At 33.9% G+C, this 11,148-nt stretch overlaps 1 protein-coding gene across 18 annotated transcripts in view; it reads right to left on the bottom strand.

The window, feature by feature from the left end:
- The window catches only part of PPFIA2 (PTPRF interacting protein alpha 2), a 475,555-nt gene that overhangs the window by 10,671 nt on the left and 453,736 nt on the right, over positions 1-11,148 (bottom strand). For 11 of the 18 annotated variants that reach the window (XM_019455214.2, XM_019455223.2, XM_019455221.2 and 8 more), the window contains 3 exons: positions 10,864-10,893; positions 9,085-9,278; positions 4,778-4,875 (listed from right to left, as the gene is read on the bottom strand). In XM_019455214.2, the coding sequence (XP_019310759.1) occupies positions 4,778-4,875; positions 9,085-9,278; positions 10,864-10,893 (322 nt within the window). The remainder of the gene's footprint in view (positions 1-4,777; positions 4,876-9,084; positions 9,279-10,863; positions 10,894-11,148) is intronic. The other 7 variants (XM_019455218.2, XM_019455219.2, XM_019455227.2 and 4 more) reach the window with 2 other exon arrangements.

Raw genomic sequence — 11,148 nt, 5'->3', positions numbered from 1 at the left:
CAGCCACTGACCTCACACCAACAGTAACCAATATTCTAACTATTCTCACCGCAGATTAGTTTTGCTTTTTAGTTTTGATTTTTTAGCTTTTTATAAATAAAATTGTACAATATGTACTTTTGTGTCTACATCTTTCACTCAATATGAGATTTATCCCTGCTATAGAAATGGAAGTATCTTATTTTCATTGTTATATAGTATTCCATTGTATAATTATACCACAATTCATCATTCTACTGTTGATGGACATTTGGCTAGATTCCATCGTGGGTTATTAAGGATAGTGCTGCTTTAAATATTCATAGATATGCTAAATAAATTCCATTCTCACAATTTAAAGCCCCAGTAGCAATGTATAAAAATCTGCATTTTTACCAATACTCTGTATTTCTCAATTGTTTTATTTGCCTTTTTTAGCCATTATGGTAAATTTCTTATTGTTATGGGTTGAATTGTGTCCTCTCAAAATTCATATGTTTAAGTCCTAATCTCCTGTACCTCAGAATGTGACCTTACTTAGAGATATGGTTCTTATTGAAGTATTAAAAAGAGATTTTTAGGGTGGGCCCCAATCCAATATGATGGTTTCCTTCTAAAAATGGGAAATTTGGAAATAAGATATGCACACAAGGAAAACACCACAAAGAGCAAGGCAGAGATCAGGGTGATGTGTTCCTTGATAAGGAACATCAAGACTGACAGAAAACCACCAGAAAGTAAGGCAGTGGCATGGAACTGATTCTTCCTCACAGCCCTTAGAAGAAATGAATCCTGCTAACACCTTAATCTAGCCTCCAGGACTGTGAGACAATACATTTCTGCTGTTTTCCAGAAAAAGTATAAAGAATACTTTGGGAAATATAGTTGCTTTTTCTATTAAAACTGTAAAATAGCCTTTATTTTTAAAGAGTATTTTTTTAAGTTTTATTTATTTTGAGAGAGAGCGCGTGGGCACGAGAGAGCACATGTGCACATACGTGAGCAGGGGAAGGGCAGCAAGAGAGGGAGAGAGAGAATCCCAAGCAGGCTCCATGCTGTCACCACAGAGCCTGATGTGGGGCTCGATCTCACGAATTGTGAGATCATGAACCGAGCCAAAATCAAGAGTGCAATTGATGCTCTACTGACTGAGCCACCCAGGCACTCCTTAAAGAGTATTCTTAAGTTCACAGCAAAATTGAGCAGGAAGTACAGTGTTCCCATATATCCCCTGCCCCATAGATGCACAGCCTCCCTGACTATAAAATCCCTCACTCAAGTGCTACATTTGTTATGACAGACAACCTGCATTGACACAAAGTCCATAGTTAACATTAGGGTTCACGGTGGGTGTATACTCTACAGGTTTGGGCAAATGTATAATGACATGTATCCATCATTACAGTATCATACAGAATAGTTTTACTAAAAATAGTTGCCCTAAAAATCCCCTGTGCATCATTTATTTATCTCTCCCTCTCCACGAACTGCAGGCAACCACTGATCTTTCTCCTGTGTCCACAGTTTTACCTCATTCAGAATGCCACAGATTGGAATCATGTGGTATGATTCTTACAGTATAATCACATAGTACTTTTCTTTTAGTTAGTAGTACACACTAAGTCACTCCATGCCTTTCACAGTTAGACAGCTCATTTCTTTTTAGCCATATTGAATTTTTATATACAGACCCTTCTAAATTCACATATTAATTTGAATTATATGGCATATCATTAGATTACTTGGATTTTCTATATATCTTTTCTAATCCTTATATTTTTTTAGTTAATGAAGAATATGTGAAGAAAGACCCACAATATCCTCTTCCTACAGTCTTATTACTATTTCCTGTTCCAGTCAAAGCAGAATTAATTTCTTAAGGGAGTAGGATGTTTAATGTCTCCCTCAGACTTTTGCTCTTTTTCGCCTTTCTTCATCAATGCAAGACTTCCTTAATGATCTTTAGTATATTTTATATTACACACATTTTATATATTATACTATATTATACATTATACTGTATTATATTATATATCATATTATAATATATATATTATATATATATATATATTCACTAGGTCTCCCTGGGTCATTCCTAAAGTATATACTTTCCTCTGAGTTTTCTTTAGCTTGTTCTATTGCAGTGTTAAATCTCAGAAAATGGGATATAAATTGGTGAGTATTATATTTTGGTTACATTAATCAACTTCTGTTGATAACAACTGATTAGTTCCAACTGTTGGTTATACTAAACTTGCACTTCAAAAGTTGGGCAGGAACTGACAGCATCAGTTCTCCCACTGCTTTCACTAAGTGCAACACTTTTTTTTAAAAACAAATGTGACAACAATTTCCTCAAAAAATAACAAAACTGTCCAGTTTTCCTTGCATTAAGTGGATCTGCAAATAAGAAGTGTTTGCTCTTTTCTAGAGATGAGTTTATATTTTGATAGTCTAAGACATTTGTAGTTATCATATTTCTGCAAATATATCTTCGTTAAGAATGTCATTGCCACACCTGTAGTTAAGAGTCCTCAGATTTACAAAATATTTTTACAAAATAATATGTAGAAAATAATTCAACTGAGTTATAATTGAAGGTAAATACGGCACCAATCTAAGCTTTTCTTTTTCAGAACAGCAACGTACCTTTCTTTTTCATTTTGTAAATCAGATCCCTTTCTATAAATCTGTTTTCAAGCAAAATTTATGCCCTGACTTTAAAGGTTTGTAAGGATCCTCTTGACCTAAACAATAAATGGCTAGAGATCAGTGTTGACTGTTTCCTAGCAACAAATGAAATGTTAGTACATTGTTGATACTCACTCGGTCCCCTCACTTCAGAAAGCTGTTTATTAAGGTCAAGGTTAATTAACACTTCAGATAATAACAGAAACCCCTGGTCACAGTTAAGAGTTATTCCTGTAAATGTCACTGGATCAGTTACGGGAAACAGGGGTTATTTATGATCTCACTCACAACCACCCATCATATGGAGCTGTCTGTGTATAATCAAGTGAATCACAGTAGCTTTTCTTAGGGCAGTGCTCTAACCAGCAACTGCCAAATACAAATATAATATTTGGTGTAGGGCCAAATGGGTAATTCCTCCTTCTCTTTTATATCTATCTATATATGAAGCATTCTATGTGGTGAAACCAAGCATAATAAAATCTACTTGGAAAAAAAACACTTCAGACAGAAAACTGGAAGTGGTATCTCATGGGTAAAATATGTGTGCTAAAACTAAAACATCTTTTGTTAAGTCAAGCATGGACTTCCTTCAAGGGTCTTTGTGTGATCAATTAGTTCCCAAATTTCAGTTCAACTGAATGACAATGTACTGAAAACAACTTGCAGTTTCCTGGGCCCCAAAATAAAGTGAAATCTAACAACTCAATTTTGATAATGGAAAAACACTTTCTTGCTCCTAAGTAATGAGTCAAATGAACTGTTACAAGAAATCCATTGTGTGTCTATCTAGTCTCCAATGAACCATATATAGAAAAATATATCAACCAATCACCTTTGCGTGCATTGAAGCCCATTGTACTAGAATTAATGTGCTGTCCAAAAACTGCCAAAGATAAAAGTAATTTCTGATATTGTTTATCACAAATGAAAATGATAGAAGTCTAAGGTAATCTTAAAGAATAAAACAATGCTAAGCTTAAGGGGAAGGGTAACATAACATGGGGTACATACTATTTTCATATCTAAATTGGGCCCCAGAGGAAGTGAAGATGAAAACAGAGATTCATGGCTAACTGTAAACAATTAATGTTTAAACCCCTATTCAATCTGATGAAATGCTTCCACATGTCAACTCCTGGTAACAGTAAATGGTAATACAACTGATAGTTTATTTTGCTTGTATCCAAAATTTCCCACAAAAACTTTTGGTTATGTTTCCCTTAATGAGAATTTTTTCCTTTAAAAAATATAAATGGACATAAGTGGACTGATGATTTTCACCAAAAAAGACCCATAGATACTTATACCCAACAATTATATTTTCTTTCATCAACAATAATAAAAGTAATGTGGTCTCTAATAAGTATAGGATCTAACGTGTTGTTCTTTTAAACAATTCTTTCCTCTGTATATTAAGGTATTTCTCAACATTTAGAGGATTAATTATTAATATGGTGGTGTTCTAATCTTTAATAGGGAATGCCTTTTCTTATTCAAGTCAAACATTTTTGTACACATAATAGTTGCAGCAATTAGGGATGCTTCTAACCATTTATTTGACTTAATAATTATAGCTAAAATTATCAATGGACTAGTTTCATTTATAGGTGGGAATCTCTATTGTAACTTCTATATAAAATCCCTACATAATATCTCTGTAACTATTGTACAAAAATAACATTTCTAAGCACTGCAATAAAATTCAAATGATACACACCAAAGATGAACTACTATAAATAAATTATATACCATGTTTCTCTGAATCATATGAGAATGTTCTATTAAAAGTTTGACAAAAATATCTGCATGGAGGCATCTTTAGGACAAACAGAATGTATAATTAATAGGTTCAGAGGAATAAATGTCAATTTAAAAAATCAAGAATATGTCTTAGATGGGATATTCACCTTATAAAGTGATGATACCCTTTCAATGTTTCAATCACAAAAGTAATGAAAAAGAAATAATGATGACACTATTCCAGCCAAATACTTATGCTACTTAGTGACCACTGTTAACATATAAAGCATTTTAGGTTCATAAAAGTGAAAGCTATCCCCTCTCCCCCCAAAAAGGTATTTGCTATGAAAGAAAGACATATTACCCTTTATTTCATGTTGGCTTGCTTCTCGTCTTCTTTCTAGTTCTTTTCTGTCATAATTTAACCTCTTTAAACACATAATTCCATATTGTAAACTTGTTCTGTTATTTTTTTTAAAAAAAGAAGAGAAAACAAATTGAATTTACTCAGCAGATAATGCATGTTCTTTGATTAAGCATAGTTAACATTTTGCACTACTTCTCAGGGCAACAGAATAATAAATTACGTTTGTAATTAAATCCTTTAGTACTGGAGGGAAATAAACTGCAGTTATTCTAAGCACACAGTGTTTCTGAAGAGTAAAAATATTAATTTCAAAATAAGAAAACCATCCTTCTTAAAATGATTATGGATTATGTTGTTCATCCATATGTCTTTGTCTTCCATCAGGCCGTCTTGACATTATTTGCTGACAAATGAACATTTCACTCATTTGGAAAAAAATTAAAGTCGCTAATATGAAAATAGGAAGTAATTTATGAGAAATGAATACTTTCTTCTTAAGCTGCTGAGAAAAATAATATAAAAACATGAGTAAGTTAAAATAAGATAGAGAACCACATACCAAAATGAATAGCCACCACCTCTCAGTGATACAGAAGTATGTGAAAGAAATAGGTCACCAGACATGAAACTCCCTGTGGAAAGGATATCGTGGAAGAACAGAAAACTGACTGTCCTCAAACGATCAGGTGGGAGAGAAAGAGTCAATAAAGAAAATGGAGCACCATGAACACAGGGTTGCCAATGAAATTTTAAATGTGTGGTGATAGTGAGACATACTGTACAGTGTTGGGAATCCATGATAGGAAGTAAGGAGGAATATGGGGACATATATACGGGGTAACATAATGGGGTAACATCAAGGAAAGCTTGCATTCAGCGAAAGCGCGGAACACATGCAGGTGATTGAGAAGCACTGAATGGTTTCACAGGGAAAGAGATGATCATAATAACATTTGCTATCAGGTTAGTCTTCCTTAGACCAAAATGATCATTTCAGTTTAAGAAGGCTAACCTGGTAGCAAAATCAGAGAGAGAGAAAATAGGTAAACCTAGGAACAGGGCAACCAATTAAGGGGTCAAGGCTGTGAAAATAAAGGGCAGAAAAAGGACAACTGCCATGAACATATGAAGCAAATCCAGAAACTAGAGATGTTCAGAGAGAAGAAAGGGGAAGACATGGTGATATTAGATATAAAGGATGTGACAGAGTGCAATAGGAAAAGAAAACTATCTAGGCTTATTAGTGATTTCTGGTTTAGAAATACACACAAATTTAGACATACACACTGGCCAGGTAATGCTGAAGCACTGTATGCATTTCTAAGCCTTTCATTTTAATAAGGACAATGTTGAGTTAAAATATTTCAGAATCGGAGGAAACTGGAAAAAAATTCCAAGTGTTATGGGCTGAATTATGTTCCCCCAAATTCAAATGTCCAAGCCTTAATCCCCAGTATTTCAAACGTGAACATATTTGAAGATAGTGTTTTTAAAAAGGTAATTAAGTTAAAATAAAGCCCATAGGGTGGGTATTATTCCAGTCTCACTGGTGGGTGTTTTCACAAGAAGAGGAAAGTTGGACATGCAGAGAAATCAGGGGTGAACACACAGAGGAAACACCATGTTAAGGATGCAACAAGAAGGCAGTCATTTGCAAGCCAAGAAGAAACCAATTGTGCTGACGCCTTCATCTTGGATCTCTAGATTCCAGAACTGTGAGAAAATACATTTCTGTGGTTTACGCTACCCAGTCTGTGGTATTTTGTTATGGTAGCCCCAGCAAACTAATTCAGTGGAAAAACAGAAAATACTAATGTAATAACAGTCATAGACATTAGGCAGCTTGAGGTTAAACCAATGGCTTTTGGCTAATTTCTGCCAAGTTTTTATAGGTAATATAAAACGGTACCAGAAAGATGATACATATTATTATTACTTTAGCATCTGTGAGATGAAAAACTGGGCCATAAAGACAGCGGGATGCACTGTGTAGTCAGTACTACCTGCTTTAAGTCTGAATTAGGCATGGTGCAGAGATGAAGCTTGTATATTTCCCAGAACAAAAAGAACCCGGCTGTTTCAGTAATTTTTATTAAAAGAAAAAAACTTGGGGCGTCGGAGTGGCTCAGTTGGTTAAGTGTTCGACTTTGACTCACTCACGATCTCACAGTTTGAGCTGGAGCCCCACACTGGGCTCTCTACTGTCAATGCAGAGAAACTTCCAAGCTCTGTCTCCCTCTCTCTGCCCCTCTCCCACTTGCATTCATTGTGTGCTTTCTCTCTCTCTCAAAAATAAATACACATTAAAAAAATTTGACCATTGTAATAATCATTTTTACCATAATGTAAAACAATTAAAAGTCAATCTAGTGGGATGCCTGGGTGGCTCAGTCAGTTAAGCATCTGACTTTTGATTTTGGCTCAGACAGTGATTTCACAGTTCCTGAGTTTGAGCCCTGCATGAGGTTCTGTGCTGACAGTGTGGAGCCTGCTTGGGATTCTCTCTCCCTCTCTCTCTGCCTCTCCTCCCCAACTCAAAATAAATAAATGAGCTTAAAATAACCCCATAGATTTAAAAAAAGTAAATCTAGTGAAGAATGGAAAATAGGCACAAATATGCCATCAAAGATTTTAGTATTCAAACATCTAATACGACCACACAAAATTTGAGGGCCTAAATGTTCAGTGACAAGGAACTCACTACCTAACAATGTGTATACTATATGGCAAATGAGAGTTATACAGAGCTCTCTTTTGGACAGAAATCATTCACCCTACTACCTACACATCTGAACTAGAAAAGTACATGTTCAACAGAGCAAATATTATTCTTCTAGCATGTAATAATATCAAAACATGGGAAAACATATAAAGTCTACCCTTATTCAAGCTAAATGTCTTCAATTTTTTCAACTTTTCCACCGGGATTTTACCAATCAGTAACAATTTAATGCCCATAAATTAATAGTTTCTTGTTGTCATTTCACCACGTGGTAGACTTTTATTGTATCTGCCAAAAACCACAATCTAAATATGCCCTGTGAATCCATTAAACAAAACTGAGATTTTAGTGCCATCTATATATTGTATCTTTTTTCACTTGATCTACTTTTAAATCATGGATTCCCCATCTAGCATTTTAATGGTATTTAAATTTATACCATATTTATCTCTACTAAATTTAACCCAACAGTATCAACAACTGTGTTAAGATTCAAAACATCTCCATAAGTTTAATCAAAGAGGTCCGATTGTTATCTCTTTATCCTATCTTTATGTCATCAACATATCTGATATTTATAACTTTTTTATTTCAGTCACTAATTAAATGTTGGATAGGATGTAATCAAATAGGGTTTTATAAGCCAAATAACCTAGATTTATATGTATTAATTTACCATCATAATAATCTGTATATGAAACCATAAAACAAACTCTTAACTACAGAGAACAAACTGAAGATTGCTGGAAGGGAGTTGGGTAGGGATGGGCTATATGGGAGATGGACAGTAAGGAGGGTACTTGTGATGAGCACTGGGTGTTATACGTAAGTGATGAATCACTACATTCTACTCCTGAAACTAATATTACACTATATGTTAACTAACTGGAATTTAAATAAAAACTTGAAACAAAAAAGAATCATAATCCAGCTGACAATTTTTCACATAACCTACAAAGATATCAGCATGACATTTATGACATGATATTATAACAAGCTTCTTTTTACCCCCCTAGATGGTAAACTACCTGAAAAGAGAGGTTGCATTTTATTCATCTGTGTGCTTATAGCTGTCTCACAATCCATTCAGTATTTTTTTCTGAGAATTAATACACAAAGAAGCAAAAATATATTAAAAGCTTCTTATGAGAACAAAAGAATTTGTCTTCAGAGAATTCCTTCTCAAATTTTTTCTAGTATGTATCTAAATTATATAATTGGTAACCACATATACTAATAGAGTTGCAACTGACTTAATTTTAAAATTCTTATTAAATAATTTTCTAATATAAAAACATATATAGATACAAATCACAAACATGGAATTTCTTAAAGAAAAAAAAAGATTTATGTTGAATGAGAATTGTGTATATGTGCAGTTCCATAAACTTTGGGCTCATAGTACGTACACAGCTCTACGTTAGATAGTCCCTGCAATTTGCTGCATGAAAATATTTTGCCAAGTATATGTACACAGATGTCTTGAATAGCACACATTCTCTATTTCCTAGACATCTCTTTTTGTTGTAGTAAGGTATACATTATTTGTTTCATTTTAATTACTGTTTGAAAAAAAACCTACCGATGGAAACTATCCACCATTTTTAAATGGACACGGAGATCTTTTTTTGTTAGGTGATCTAACATTCTTGCATCTACCAAGCATTCCATAAAATAACTTCTGTATTGAGGTAACCCCAGGCTGGGAAGCCATTCGTTTCCAATCCACTCGTGGTTCATATCTCCATATGCCAGAGTCTGTAGAAAAACCGGACACTAGAATTGTTTTATAGCAGTCAAGTTTCTTAGCCAAAAAAATGAGATGGTAATAGGAGGATACTGTATATTATTATAACTGACATTTAATTACTATGATATATAGGACAAAAGCAAAAATAATACTTAGACTCTAAGTATTTGATTTAATTTGGTATCAAATGGAACTCTGGGTACATGTATCATGGTACCCACCTCTAGAAAATAACTGTGTTCACTTTATATTCTCAAAAGAAATTACATTCTATACAAACATGCATTTTTAAATTAAAAAATCGAATTAAGGGTATAATATTAATGCTTAGCTTAAAAATTCTTTGTTTAGATAGGTTTATTTATTTTTATCTGTCAGCTAATACTCCACCATTTCCTTCTCTTCGAGGATACTACTACCATTGTTATGGTATAATGGCAAATCTCAATGTGAAAATAGAAACCTCGGTAAACAAATAAAGAAAGGAGCAACAAGGCTAGAGAGACAGAATGCTGAAGCTTTGTGTGGACCATGTTGTTATCTGGTGAAGCATGCAGCCAGTATTCCAGAAAGATCATTGGAAAGAATCAGTCTCTTTTTAGAAATCAATCAGTATAGGTTTTGTATTTTAGAAGCAGGATATGATAAAAAAATAAAGACAAGTAATCTAATTCTTTAATATAACAATATGAACAAAGTCATCTAACCAAACATTGCTCATAACAGCCAAAATAAAAACTAAAGTCAACCACCCTCTCTAAACCTATTTTTAAAAAGGACTACTACTATCTATTAATTTTACTATGTCTTTGATTCAGTTTTTTATGGTACAACAAATTCACAATTGCGATCATAACATGTATTTCTACTGAAAATCTTAGGTGCTCCCTTTCTTTTGTGTATTCTTGAAAATGATGAAATTCGAAGCAAAATCAAAACCAAATACCACCCTAATTTACGGAATGTTTAAATACAGGTCCTAGCAATCAATACTGCCAAAATTTTCCTTCCAGCCAGAGATCTGAATCACATGCGCTATTCCACGCATTAATTCTTTTCAGTTGTGCGTCACGTGGAAATGCTGACAAATGTTCAGCTCCCTTGCAAACGTACAGACTCGTTCAAAGTCCATATGCTTGCGTCATAGCGCCGTCTCAATTAACGGACGTCAGTTCTGACTTGCAGTCACAATGCTGACACATGTTCCTCCGACCCCAGTCCTCCCACACTTTCCGTTATACTTTAAAGCAGATGTTTAATAAGGTATTTTTTTAATGCCTCCCCCCCTTTTATATATCCAACTTGAATGACTCCTGATTAAATATATTCAGGGGCGATTTCAGAGACATTTAAATTATAGTTCATTCTTTGGAAAAGAGAGAGATAATTTCCCTTTCCGAAAGAGGCCACACATGAAATGGTAATCATTTTCTTTGCAAAATATGGTGATTTTAAGAAGACATATATAGTATTACACATAATAAATTCAAATATACCTATTAGCCTAATCCTAAGCTAAGTGAAGGTTTATAATATTAGGACATACTACAGTTTCTTACTTTATATCCTCATAGCGTACTAAATGGTATTTAAAGCATTTGAATTTCCTACCTGGGCCCAGCTTCCTTCCTCAGATTCTTTCTGTGTTAGCAGCAGAAAATGATTAATAAAGCAGATAAATATAAATTAATCTCAAATGAAGATAGTAAAATTTATCTAGCAGAAGCAAACTTGTTATTGAAAATGTTAATTATGACATAAATAGATAAATACATGGATCCTTATTCAAATCCACAGCAATCAGGTTAGCAGTTCAAGGGCAACTACAAGGACAACTACATGGTTTCTAGTTAATTCCAGTTAAATATACACACATATGACATATGGGGTTTTCAT

The sequence above is a fragment of the Panthera pardus genome, unplaced genomic scaffold (genome assembly GCF_024362965.1).
Source record: "Panthera pardus isolate Hobbes unplaced genomic scaffold, ASM2436296v1 HiC_scaffold_6, whole genome shotgun sequence".
NCBI lineage: Eukaryota > Metazoa > Chordata > Mammalia > Carnivora > Felidae > Panthera > Panthera pardus.
The sequence above is the reverse complement of the archived record's forward strand: the minus strand, read 5'-3'. Positions and strand labels throughout refer to the sequence as shown.